Below are 14448 nucleotides of genomic sequence, written 5' to 3'. Positions count from 1 at the left end.
GCAATACTTGCGCTCAATACTCTATTGGTAAGACAATTGTCAAAAAGACTTTCTCTATATTTCTCATATTGCATCCTTTCTACACTTGTGTTGGGTGACTGCGAGCAGCTGCGAGTATTTTCAGAAGTCCTCCCCATCACGTGGTGGTGGACAGCCAATCACTGGCGCTTTAGGTCCTTAAATGCAAGTACAGGCTCACACAGACGCTTGGCTTTTGGAATCGAAATTTGGCACCGAAAGATAAATAATTTTTCGATACTCAAAGTATGGGAGTTTTTCGTTCGATACCATAAAAGTATCGACGTTACCCAGCCCTAGACTGGGGTTCTAACTATACAAAGCTTAATGCAAATGGGTGAAGTGTCCCTTTAATATCAATGACTGAAATCAAACTTTGAAGGTCCAAATTGTATATTTAGATTATTAGACTGGATTGCACAGACAAGGTCACATATTAAAAATCATCAAAGTCAATTATATTTTTAATGGACATATATTTTCCAGTTCCAGTGATAACTTTGCTGTATAGGCCATACTGTATAGATCAGGCCGACAGTTCCCAGTACATTAACAAAACAGACGTGCTGTGTGCCCAATTCCAGCGACCCCCTCACAAACAGCATCCATCTGGTCACCACAATGTGTTTGTTTTTACTTGGCTTATCAGCCATTATTCTGACAGATATGAGACACCTGCTACTTAAAACACAACAGTCTGCTGATTCTGTTCATGGTTTCATAAAGAAAGTGTGTGTGTGTGTGTGCATGACCATGAAGTCAGTTTTATATCACTACTGCTAGAATTAACAGGAGTTACTGTAACTTCTCTTTAATATCTATCCTAGCCTGGTTTCCATTACAGACTATGCAAAACAGTACTGAAACCATTAATCGTTTTTGTTTACATCATAAATGTGTGTGAACTGTTTATAATAATTGTGTATATATATTAATACACACAGATGAAAAAATATATTTTTAAGAAATATTATACATTATTATATTTAAATATAATTTATATTATATATTATTATAAATACTTAAATATATACATACATATACACATACACACACACACACACACGCGCACACACACACACACACACACACACACACACACACACACACACACACACACACATATATATATATTTTTTTTTTTTCATTTATATATGAAGAGTTTGGTTCCAAAACGCAATAAACGCCATTTTTGAAAAAAATGAGTTACTGCAAAAATCAGCATTATATCAGGTCAGTAGTTAAAAGTAAATTCTTAATTTTACGCAAAATCCAATATCCGCCGTGTTATTCTATCATCTTTTCTCCCTTTTTTCCCATAATGCGACAAACGCCACTCCCCCTTTTTTACAGAACGCAACAAATCCATTTCTGATATTACAGCGGACCATTCACGCAATGTAAACAAACAATGGCGGACGCGCTGAGTACACGGAGTCCTGGTTTTCCTCATCTACTTTGTACTACGTGATCAACAAACAAAACAAAAGAATACTTTAATTGCATCGCTAAACCTGTGATGGCTTTCTGTGATGGGAAAGAAACGTAAGCCATCAGCATCTAACAATTTCCCTGAGAGGCACTCGGGAGACGGGTGCTTGTTCTCCCGACAGCATCAAGCTTCTCATGCTAACACATTGACCCCAGAGGATCTTATGAAAAACTTTCCATAATTTTACTCAAAGTCAACGAAAATCGAGCAGGACCAAAAACATTTTACAGCTGATCGCTGTGAAAGACGTTAAGCGAAGACGTCAAGTAACCGCAATGACAGGGTTCTTAATATGACAAAGTAAGTGTTTTGATTAATAACATTAATGTTTATATTTTTAATTAGTGTGTACAACTAGTCAACTAAATGAATATAACATGGCAAAGATGAATGCACATTTATATAGGCTATTGATTCAATAGATTTATAGCATTTTGAATAAAAACTTGTCATGGATTTATTGCATTTTGTGGAAAAAATAATCCGTTTTTATAATAAATCTTTGAAAATCAACTTATGGATTTGAATTTTTTATGTTTTTATAACCTAAAGATGTTGTGTGAAAGTTTGTAACAGAAAATAGTTGTTTTCATCTTTCATCACTTTCTTGGTATAGAAAACACGTTTTTACCAAAATTTGTCAAAATGGATTTATTGCGTTTTGGAACCAAACTCTTCATATATACATTTATATATAACAGTAAACAAAAATGTTATTCGTCACACAAATAGTCGAGATGAATCGTTTTGCAGCCCTAGTGCAGCACTATTTTTGATATGTCGATAAAAAACTATTGCTATTGAAGCCTGCATCTTCTCGGATTAAAAATAATGGCTAGTGCGGAGGTTGCAATATAAATAATTTACAAACATCTGCGATTAAAACAAGTTTTAGTTGCACAACATTGGTTAATGGAAACGCCTTCATTTTCTTTTAAAGGTCCCGTTCTTTTTTTGTTTTTGAAGCTTTGATTGTGTTTACAGTGCGCAATATAATATGTGTTCACGTGAAAAAAACGCTGTATTTATCACACAATTTATCTGTATAGCGCTGTTTTCAATGTCCTCAAAACGGGCTGATGTCTTCCTTGTTCTATGAAGTCCCTCCTTCAGAAATACGTATTGAGTTCTGATTTTGTAGTTTGTTTAGTGTGTTGTTATTCGATATCAGCTTAGCTTGCCGTTAGCTTAGCTGGCGAATGACGTATTCCTGTGGGCGGAGTTTAGTCAAAAAACTGTTTTACTGACGTCGTTAAAGCAGGAAGTAGAGGGCTGTAGCCCAAACCGGCCATTCACTGTAGGCTTTGAAAGGCGAATTCTGTTAAAAAATATATTTCACCTGGCAGTGAACTTTGAGCTTTATCATTTTACAGGTATTATTTATGCTACTATAGCAACATTACATACTAACTACAGTTTAAAAAATGGTATCAGAAAGAATGTGACCTTTAATTGATATTTAGCAGCAATATCACAAAGTTTTGTTAAAATCTGTAATGGAAATCAGGCTATTTACAGTTTTAGAGATATTTCAGTCCCATCCATAAAACTGGCTTTTAAAATCTTTGTAAATCAACAAATAAAATAAACGAAGTAAAAACTGCCTAATTTAAAATATGTAAACAGTGATTCTAAGTGTTCAGACTCAGAGCATCTCTTTTGTCATATGACGACAAAGATTCAGGCCCCATGACAGCACAGACAGTGCCATCGCGGAGTTAAGCAGTAGCCTGGTTTAATGCAATTGCATAGATATGTGGTAAAGTGCAATTGGCAAAATCATACGACAAGTCATTCACCTCTATACAGTTCAAAGCTGTTTTTAAACAGATTTTAAAGTGCATGTGTAGACACAAAATGAATAAGCATATTTATTCTTTTTAATCCCCAGTTAAATTGGGTCAAAGTTTCAGGTGCATTATTTTAAATCACATGCTAATATTCAGTCCTGAATTCAGGTGGAGCCTTTCTAGCTTTAAAGTGTTTATGCAAAAGTCAACCAGCACATGCTGTTCTTGTATTACACTCAGAAAAACTGATATGTAAGATGAGAGATAATATTACATGTAAGAAGACTGAACAAAAGATCAGTACAAATTTCAATGTAATGTGATTTGGTCATGTGTGTTGGACACTGCCGCATCCCAGTAGAGTAAGATGACCATCAGAAAATAAATCATGTCACTGACTGAGGGTGGTTGGAAAACAACGTACTGTAGATAAATACAGGGTTCCCACACCTTAGTTAACTTCAAATTAAAGACTTTTCAGGTTCAATACCCTCAAATTCAAGGACTAAATGTGGGGGCACATTTCATGTGAGAACAAGGTTGCATCGTGTTACCTTTTAAGATACATTGTTACAGTTCCCTTTCGAGGGAACTCACGCTGCGTCACTGCGGTGACACTTTGGGGACGCTTCCAGGGGTAAGTGCGTCTAAATGTCTATATCAAATTCAACCAATGGTGAGGCTTAACAACAAAGACAAGAGCCGTTTCTCAATATGCGTTCTTGTCTGTACTTGCGTTCTTGTGGACTTGTGAAACGTCATCAGCTGCGGACCAAGTACTGTTCCAATTCAAAGTTCGCATCAAGCCCAAGTTCACATAAAATCCCCGGATGTGTTCTTGATCCGCCCATTTTATCGAGGATGCATCAGAGGAGACTTGTGTGGACTTATGACGGCGAAGTTTCCCAGAATGCATTTCGCGTCAGGAGTTCGTTCTTCCGAGTCTGAACTTGCAAGTTCGAACTACGAAGGACACAAGTCCGAGTTTGGCGTACTTGGTATTGAGAAACGGCTAGGGTGACGCAGGAGCCAGGAAGTATATCGCTATCTGAAATATTGCCAAAGACGGCGTTACAGGGACGCAGTAAGTATGGCAAGGGAGACGCAGCGTCTCGTTCCCTTCTCAAGGAACAACAGTTACGTACGTAACCCAAGACGTTTTCATGTCTCAAACACAACTATGCAAAAAAGCATTTTGGTATGAATCAACATTCGCATACAGAAGATATAAGCATTTAAAGCGAACAGTTTAGCATGTGTGCTTAAAAGGCTAGAAATGTTATGATGATATCCTACACTACACATACACAGGGAATGTTTTTCCAGCAAACTTCTTGCATAAAATAGATTTAAGCACTTTTAATGAACTGTATCTATGTATGTATATTTTCAAAAGCTTCCCAGGGCCAAGAATTATTTCCCCCAGATTCACAAACTTTCAAGGATTTCAAGGACCCTGTAAATAAGAAATAAGAATTTTCTTCCCCCAAGATTTTCCTCTTTAATAACTTTACTTTTCACAAAGTTTGTATTTAAAAGTGTACTAAAAAACTATTTATCCATGGTTGTACAGTACTTCGGTTTATATGCATGATAGAAACGTCACCTGTGAAAGCACACTACATTTGCTAAATATGTTAATGTCTCTAGGCCCATATCACCCCATTTATTCATCACTTCCCTCTCCGAACGGAAACTTCCAGCCATGCCAGGATTAGATCAGAAGATCCTGCTTCTTTCTTTCAGCAGGATCAGATTATCTCCAGCACGTTCATTCATGGACAACATTGTCCTCTATTTATATGCAACTTTCTCAATGTTACAACATTGAAATCCATCTTTAACCACTTAAGGCTCCACTTTTAATACCAGCGAGCTGTTAACATCACCAAAAAGATCCCCAGTTATTCATAATAATAATCATAATACTCTAGCAAGCAACATTAATGCTCTATTGACTGCTGGCCAAACAGAAAGGGACTCATTGTGTCACAGATAAAAGGATTTACAAACATGACACTGTCTCTGCTATTCACTCACACCGGTAAGTCTTCTTTTTAAAGATACTCTTGTGGTCTTGAATCATTTATATGACAGGACACATCCAGTATGACTGACAGGGTCCTCAGTGTGATAAACAAAACATAATAGATGATAAGACCTGTTTGTAAGAGACATAACAGAAATATAAAGAATAAACAAAAACCCAGAGGTTAACTTATTGTGTAGCTTAACCTGTTTGCTAACCACTCAGTTAGGTTTTACTAACGTTCCTCAAGAACAGCGATACACTAAAGCAGACAACCCTCTGAAACGAAACACCGCATCAATTTTAACAGTTGACAGACCGTGCCCTGTAGTTTATGAAACTGGAAATAGAAATGAAAGCTCATGGTGGACAGACTGGTGAATCCCTCCCAGCTTCATACAAAAGCTCGTGCTGTCGATTCGCTCAATGTTTAACTCAAGCCTCCAGCAATAATGTCCACTCACCGTTCGAGAAACTGCCCTTTTCATTTTTACAGTAACCGCAGCGATAGCCATCATCTCCCCCGAAATACTCCACTATACTGTACGATCCGCCCGCTGCCATTTCCACATTCACTCAAAAGTCAGCTGCAGCGGCAGTACCAAATTTACAAATCCTACTACGACGAAGGCGTCTTCATGAATATTAACTATGTTTTGCGACGTACGCCTAGAGGTTGCAGTTGATTGGCTTAATGCAGAATTACGGAAGTCATTAGGCTTACAGTAGTGTTTAATTTTTATTTATAATTATAATATTATTTATTTTATAATGATTATATATATATATATATATATATATATATATATATATATATATATATATATATATATATATATATATATATATATATACTCATATTCAGGCGTGACATAATGACCGATAAAGTTTTTTGTGCTTTTTTCTTTTTTAGAAGAAATTACGTATTAAGTTATTAAGAACGGTCATGCCTATGCCTTGACCATAGTGGGATGCAAAACAAACTCCTGACCCGGAAGCACATTTTCACTTTGTATGTCCAGTAAGAGTGAAACCAAAGCCGCTCTCGTAAAAAACTTATGTAGCCTTCACATTTTTGCTTGTTTGATAAATTAACATATTCCCTCTGATGTCTTGTTAAGTCTTTATACTTTATATCTGGCGTTAAACTGCAGCGTTACCTATACTCTTTGGCGTTACTATAAACGGGGAAAGTTCAACGCTCTAGCGAAGGAAGTTCCGCTTTTCAGTAAAGGTCCAATCGTTGTTCATTTGCGCATGCGCACGAGTAGCTAGCGCAACATGGACTAGTGTTTATAGCACAGTTTGCCCTTTTATGATACATGTGATGTCATGTTTAATTGTTTGTCGGGAATATGTTGTGTAATTGCGATCGTAGCAACTAATTTTACACATATAGGTTTACACATTCATGTAGACAGAACTTTCTCTTAACGTTATATGAACTAACTGCCCAGAGCTGTTTCAATAATAGCTGCCGAGTGCTTCATGTGGGATTTGGTTGTGATTAACATATATTGCTGTAATTTACGTATACAGACATGCTTTTTCTAACCAATGATGCCACAGTATGAAAGTGATACTTAATTTTAAATTAAGTAACTTATCAGTACTAAAGCCCCTTCACAGAAGAGGGTAGTTGATTTGCTCTTAACCAAATCCATTTATGGTGACTTACCATATGATGCTTTCCCCCATGCATTTTCGCAATAGCCACAGCGATATCCACACTTTACACCTTTGAGCTCCACTATTGAGTGCATTTCCCAAGATATCGTACTTGCTGATGTCTAGATAATATGTGCCATGCAACGATTATTTTAAGGCATATCCGATAGCTCTGTCGTTATGTGAAGCCGATTATGGCGCACACTACACACACGCGCGCGCGCGCCCGCAGCTTGAGGCAAAGTGTGGTTCTTAATTTTTTGTGCGGAACAGTACAGAAAGTACAGAAAAACGTCGAGATACGACTGTTCTAAACTAGCCATATATAATTTTAATGTCAAAGAAGGCCACTAGAGAGCAGTAGAGGATCCCTTTTAATAAAGTATAACATTTATAAACACCCCATACAATATTATTGGTTGACCCGTGTTTTAACATAAATGTTAGCCATGTTGTCATTATTTTAAAATAAATAAATGGATATTTTTCTGTTAAAAAGTCATCTAAGGATTTTTGATGTATACACATTTAAAACGTAAAATAGATGTTTTAGTCTTTATTTGCAACTTAAAATTTAAAATATTGGTGTAAATATTTTTTAATAACGACTAATAATTTCGACTTTAAAAAAAACTAATGCTACATAATAATTTCGAATAGTTCCGAGTATAGCCGAAAGTCTACCAAAGGAATCGAACGGGGCCCGAGTGTACCCGAAGAAATCCGATGAATGACGATCATGGCCGACGCCCCAGCTGGGAAACAGTTCGTGTGTTGCCTATCAACCGCTCAGACACCGGCCCGACCCATCATACAGCCATGCTAGGGCTTGTTTAGTGTCAGCTCCAGGGGACTTACCAACTGGATGATGTATCCACCAATGGAGTAATCGCTGTTTTATTAAACATCGCAGACAAACTCTGAAAAATAGTCGGGATCGAAATTCGAAGATTTATTTTTGTTGTTTAGGACATTACAGCAGTAGCTAGCTGAGAGCTACTTAGGCTTTGACCACTGCGGCTAGGTGAGTTATGTTAACTTGTGCCACATTAACCAAATAGTTTAATCGCCTTCGCATTTGTCTTTTTAGGATTACTTGATACTTAATTTTAGCATAAGACAACTTTTACCGGTGTTTAGAGATTTAACGTTAAGGAGATGTTGATGTGAAATCGCCCACCAGAGAGGCTAACAGGCACTCGGCTAGGTTAACAGCAGCGTTAGCGGCAGCTAACTCTATGAATGTGTTCAACTTTGACCAATACTTTTAAAATTAATGGCATACAACTGCTTAAAGCCCTCTCATGAATGTAGAAATCATTATTAATGTTAAATCTAAGTCATATTATTAACAACGATCTGGCATGTTAGCTAACATGGTTGTATTCCTTAGCCTTATCTTGTGTAAATAGAAATGTAACGTTATATAACTGTCTGGTAAATATACCAAAGGTATTATAGTGTAGTTTATGAGGTCTTACATGAGGTAATGTGTGTGACATATCTAATAACCACATGATTAGTGTCAGTGTTTTAAATCCTTAGCATCATGACAGATTATAGTGTAGTTCAGTGACATTCTGGGCCATTTAACTAGCACAGTAACGTTAGCCTACTAATGCTTATGTGGCAGGAACCATTTCAATAAAGTAACTTATGTTAAACCTAAGCTTGTTATCTAAATATTTAATTAAAAAGTTTAGAGAATTGTTGCATGGGGTTGTAGGTGTTTGTGTTTTTTTATTTGTATGTATCTATGTAAGCATTCATATTTCATAATTTAAGTCCACCTGTGTGCATATCTTGCTGTTTGTTTATCCTGTTCCTAGATCATTCCTTTATCTAATGACTAAGCATGCTGTTGGCGCAGTTGCTCAAGGCTTTTTTATTTTTTTGGTGCAGCTCTCGTAACCTCAGTTTGGCCTAGAGTGCAGATTACTACATGGAAAATCAATATATTGATTGGATTGGCATCTTGAAAGTGGCCTCTAGAAATGGGAGGCAATTTTACCACAGTTTTGGCCTAATTTAGCAGTATGGAGGCCGGAAATGTCCTGGTATTACTTTCTCTTTTGTACAGTAAAAATTAAGGGTAATTTAATTTTAGTCTAACCCAAAATAAAAAATTTATCATTTATCATAAATCACTTAACTCGTGTGTTGTTCTAAACCACCAAGTCCTTCGATTGTCTTCCGAATACATTTTTAGATATTTTTGTTGAAAACGCGAAGACTTGTTGTGAATGACCCATAGAATGTAGTTAGATTTTTACAATCAAGCCCAGAAAATAATGAAAAAGACGTCGCCAAAAAGGTCCATGTGCCATCAGTCGTTCAATAATAATATTATGAAGCAACAAGTACACTTTTGTGTTCATGCGCCATGACTTTTTCACGTGCCTTGCTGATGTAAGTCAAAAACATTTAAATAATTATGTTTTTGACCACCATCTTAATGTCTCTTTGCTTTACCAGCTGAAATAACAAGCAACACACATTGTTGTTAACAGCAACCAATAAGGTTGGAGAAACCTCATGACATTGCTGAGAAGTTACCGTTTGCAATGTTTAAAATAAGAATACATACAGACATATGGCCACAGGCAGAAAATATATTTTAATGACTGAGGATGAAGCACTGGCACAATCGGGCAAGTGACAATTCTGTTTACTGGCCCGAATGTGCCATCGGGCAGTCCTTTATGTTAAGCCCTGTATGGGATGTTTAAGTATTGTTTACAATGTTTGCATAATGGCTTAAAAATAAAATAAAGGAAAAAAACGTTGGCAACTACGTCAGCAACCTCATTTACACAGCACTTTGTTCCCACAATATTCCGTGAAATTGGCAGAGAGGCTTCTGTGTGAACGCAAACACGTCCTGTAAATGTTCTGGGATCGCTCCCGTAAAGCAGACCTAGTAACATTGCCGTAAAACATACACGGAAAACATTTTGTGTGAACAAGATGCAGAAACAATACCATAAGGGGCATGCCGTAGGGATGTGCATCAATGCATTGCATTCCTATCAAAAAGACGTGTTTGAAATCGATTCTGAATCGCTCAAATTCTGTGTTTCATGCAAAGCTTGTGCATGTACTACTGCTCTGTGATCAGTAGGAAGTCCTTATCAATCTAAAATCACTATGAGTTTGACTCGTTTATAACGTGCATTTAAAAAAGCAACACTCATCAAACACAATCATTCAAAATAATCTTTATCATTATGAAAATACCTGAAACAATCTGAAGAACAGCGATATAAATATGCCTCTATATATTTCCTGGAATAGCATTTGTAATGTTACTTCTTCTATGGCACAAATGGAGTTTCTGCATGAGAGCGCCCTCTGGCTTTTGGATGTGGCGACATTTTATCGTAATTCAGTCAAATTAATTAATTATGAATATGCGCATTTGCCCGATTAATTGTCACAAACCTAGTGTGCCGTAGTAAGTATGCATGTGTCATCGCAACCAGAAGTTATTGTTGTCATTAATAAAACTGCACACGTGTGGTTTCTCAAGAGAGAAATCACAGATAATTAGCAAACTTCAGACGTTGTGGAAAAAAATACGTCATGTGTTTTGACAGGATCTTTACGGTATGTATGTAAAAGCACGAACAGATTCCGAAAAATCATTGGCAGTGTGAATGAACGAAAAATCAAACGATCCCGGACGCATTTTTTTTTTTTGCCATAATCTCTACCGCATGTGCCGTAGACTGCTCGTAAACGTGCACTGAACGATAAAGGAGGAAAACAATTGTTGAATAAAATCAACGGCGCCTAAATTGTTCTTGTCGCTTCATAATATGAACTACTGAACTGCTGATGGCACATATACCTTTTTGCTTTTGGTGATGTCTTTCAATCTTTTCTTGGCTTGGTTGTGAAAATTAAACTGCAGTCTATGGGACAGTCACAAGTCTCCCTGTTTTCATTAAAAATATCTAAAAATCTGTTCTGAAGACAATCAAAGGACTTAAAATTTTGGGGTAAACTAACCCTTTAAGTTCACTCTTGAGGCTAGACAGAGTTTTATAAAACTTTGTAACCAATCATATTCTAAATCTCCTCTCTCTCTGGTGTTGTTCATAAAACACATCAGCTGGTCCTCCTGTTCCATCCTATGTTCAATTATTTAAACACCATATCTTGTCCTTTCAGCCTGCAAGATCTCTATGTTATAGTGTGGCAGTTCTCCATGTAAGCCTGGCCAGTGTTGTTTACAGGCTTTCATCATTGGGGTTTGACCAATATGTTTTTTACAAAGACCAGTGCTGATACTGATATCTATAGAGCGATGTGAACAGGGCAAAGTGCATGATGCTGTGAGTTAATGTGACATAATAGTCCTATATTTGTTGCTACATACTAGCACATATACTTATAGATGTCTTTGCAAATAAAGGATTAGTCCATTTTCTTAAAAAAATCCATATAATTTACTCACACTCCACAATCCAAAATGTTGATGTCTTTCTTTGTTCAGTCAAGAAGAAATTATGTTTTTTGAGGAAAACATTCAAGGATTTTTCTAATTTTAATGGACCCCTACACTTATTAGTTTTAATGCAGTTTAAATGTGCAGTTTCAACGCAACTTTAAATGACTCTAAACGATCCCAAACGAGGCATAAGGGTCTTATCTAGCGAAACGATTGTAATTTTTGGCAATAAAAATAAAAATATGCACTTTTAATCCACAACTCATTACGCCAGCGCAACCTCACATAATTGCGTAATGACATAGAAAGGTCACGTGTCACATATATGAGAAAAATCCTGGAATGTTTCCTCAAAAAACATAATTTCTTCTCGACTGAACAAAGAAAGACATCAACATTTTGGATGACATGGTTGTGAGTAAATTATCTGGATTTTTTTAAGAAAATGGACTAATCCTTTAAGATGAGTATTTAACTTCCAGTTTCACACATCAAAGGTGTTCAGGGTGCACGCACAGTCATCAAGTGTAATTTGTGAAGTTGTTCGATTGTGCAGGGCTCACTGGTTATCCAATTGTTAAGTTATTATGATGACGTAAGGAACATGATGTTTTCTGGCCCAAGCCTCCACTCATTTCAAGTGAGTCTGCACTTAACAGCCAGTTATGAGTGCTGTTTATTTATATCGCACTTTTAAGCTTTCTTAACTTGCTGCGTACACACACTACATTCTCCAGGCTCACAACATCCTGGACGTCATAAAAGATGAATCACTGTCTGGACATCTGGGATTTCAATATGGAGATAGAGGTTAGGATTTAGATTTCTGTAGTTTTAAAGCACATCGTGAGTGTATCTTAGTATTTGTTGATACGTGCTTGCTTAAGCATCTGATAAAGCGTTTGGACCTGAAAACGGTGCCATGTCACGTCAGACTTGGGCCTAAACAAGCGTATTGACGTGTGACGTGTTTTAGATTGCAGAAACATGAGACGCTGCATGCAATTACAGTCAGACAGCAAAGACACATATGGTATGTAAACATACAGGTATATTTATAAAAGGTATAGACAGAGAGAGTTTCAGTGGATATATGGATACAGGTGCTGAAATTCAGTAGTAGACAATAATAGTACAGTAAAAGTATTAATGGTAGGCTGTATATCCCAGTGAAAGTATTTTAATGTTCCCCTGGAGGTTTTTGATAATGTTTATGAGCCAGTCGGTAACACGCTGACCTTGGAAATGATGTTATAATATGGTATTTACAGCTCTGAAATGGTGCCAGTATTACTTCACTTTTGTTATATGGTTAATGATTGACAGTTTTTTTTAACCTTGAGGCCAACAACCCTTAATAGACCAGATAATCAGTGCGGTACATTCTTATCCAAAGCCTTTGTTTTACCCGTCCTTGTCATGAAAGCCAAACTCTTAGGTGCAATGTAACATTAAGCTGGTTTATTTGTAAGCATTACAAACAAATAACATTCAACTTTTTCCAAGTTGCTTATCTGATATACCAATGAAGTGTGTCAGATTTATGAAATGCCTATTGTTTATGTTGTATTTAATTTAAAAGAGCAGTTCTTAAAGGGATATTAGAAAAAAGGAAAATGATGTCATCATTTATTCACCATCAAGTTGTTTTCAACCTGAATGCATGATATTTTTAAAAATGTAGATAACCAAACAGATCTCTGTTACCCCTACTGAAAAATCGAGCTTAAACCAGCATAAGCTGGTAGCTGGTTTTAGCTGGTTTAAGGTGGTTTACGCTGGTCCTCCCAGCCTGACAAAGCTGGTCATGCTGGTGGGCCAGCTGGTATTCCAGCATGACCAGCTAAGTCCAGCTAGACCAGCTTAAGATATGACCAAAACACAGCTAGACCAGCTTGCTACACCAGCAAAACCAGCTTCCTACACCAGCTAAAACCAAGCTGGGGAGCTTATGCTGGTCTTCGCTGGATTTTTCAGTAGGGACCATTTACTTCCATGGTATTTTTTCCAACTGTAGAAGTCAATGGTGTCCCATATCTGCTTGGTTACAAACATTCTTCAAAATATCTTAGTACAAGGAAATATATACAACATTGAGTGAGTAAATGATGACACAATTTTCATTTTTTCTGAACTAGGCATATCCTTTTAATTTTGCCCAACCCTAATGTAACCAGCTGCTTCAGGGTGACCTGTTGGCCTACAATCATAAACTTTCAAATGAACAGACACGTAACTATTAATGAAGATTATGTAAGAGTTTACGTTAAGTTTTGCTGAGCGCAGGATAATGAATCTTGCACAAATTAGTTCAGTAAGGTTGACTTTGCATGAAAAGATAAAATTATCACAGCCCTGGAAAATCTTGCACTATTTTATCAACATTTAGTGTCATCTCTTCTGAAGTTTCCATATAAACATAGTGAACAGACCGGAATAGACGTCTCTTTATTTCAAAAAGGTGCATTAGCTCTGTCGATAATATGAAAGAACGTGATCGTAAACTGGATTAATAATTAAATACAATCAAACACATCAGTGGTTTTTAGTGTTGTCAAACTTGTTGAGGTTGGAACGTTCGTGTAGAACTGAACAAGTGTTGGCATGTTCTGGGAAGACAAAAGCTTTGCTGTTGTTTTCAGGGATTTTTCAGAATCGGGCGTCCCATTGATCTGTTGACTACATTAACAGATATGCACACACAGGTGAAATAGCTACAAAATCATTTCTTAAGCTTACGACATCGAGATGTTGTCAACACCAGACCATTGACTTCACATGTCTCGACATCACAAAGTTCAGTGTTATTTTGAGAACACTACGTAGGGGATCTGCTTTGATCACTTTGTCTTGGTTGTACCGCAGTATTATCCTGCTTATTACTTGACTACTAACCACATAAATAATTGGGCAAAAAAATTATGAAAACGTTTTGACAAGAAAAGTTATAAGAAACAATGATATGTATAGTAGGAAATTTGATTGCAAAAGAAATGCC

The 14448-nt window shown here is 36.7% G+C and overlaps 2 protein-coding genes across 8 annotated transcripts in view; one reads left to right on the top strand and one right to left on the bottom strand.

Moving 5' to 3' along the window:
- The window catches only part of LOC129416752 (arginyl-tRNA--protein transferase 1), a 123386-nt gene extending 116069 nt beyond the window's left edge, over positions 1–7317 (bottom strand). For 4 of the 5 annotated variants that reach the window (XM_073873527.1, XM_073873526.1, XM_073873530.1 and 1 more), the window contains exon 1: positions 5794–5955. In XM_073873527.1, the coding sequence (XP_073729628.1) occupies positions 5794–5893 (100 nt within the window). In that variant the 5' untranslated portion in view covers positions 5894–5955. Of the gene's footprint in view, positions 1–5793; positions 5956–7007 lie in introns of those variants that run through there. The other variant, XM_073873528.1, reaches the window with a different exon arrangement.
- A 447-nt stretch (positions 7318–7764) lies between these two features.
- The window catches only part of tmem63ba (transmembrane protein 63Ba), a 63253-nt gene continuing 56569 nt past the window's right edge, over positions 7765–14448 (top strand). For all 3 annotated transcript variants that reach the window (XM_055171138.2, XM_055171137.2, XM_055171136.2), the window contains exon 1: positions 7765–8021. The gene's annotated coding sequence lies outside the window, so the exon portion shown is untranslated. The remainder of the gene's footprint in view (positions 8022–14448) is intronic.

The sequence above is a fragment of the Misgurnus anguillicaudatus genome, chromosome 11, assembly GCF_027580225.2.
Source record: "Misgurnus anguillicaudatus chromosome 11, ASM2758022v2, whole genome shotgun sequence".
NCBI lineage: Eukaryota > Metazoa > Chordata > Actinopteri > Cypriniformes > Cobitidae > Misgurnus > Misgurnus anguillicaudatus.
The sequence above is the reverse complement of the archived record's forward strand: the minus strand, read 5'-3'. Positions and strand labels throughout refer to the sequence as shown.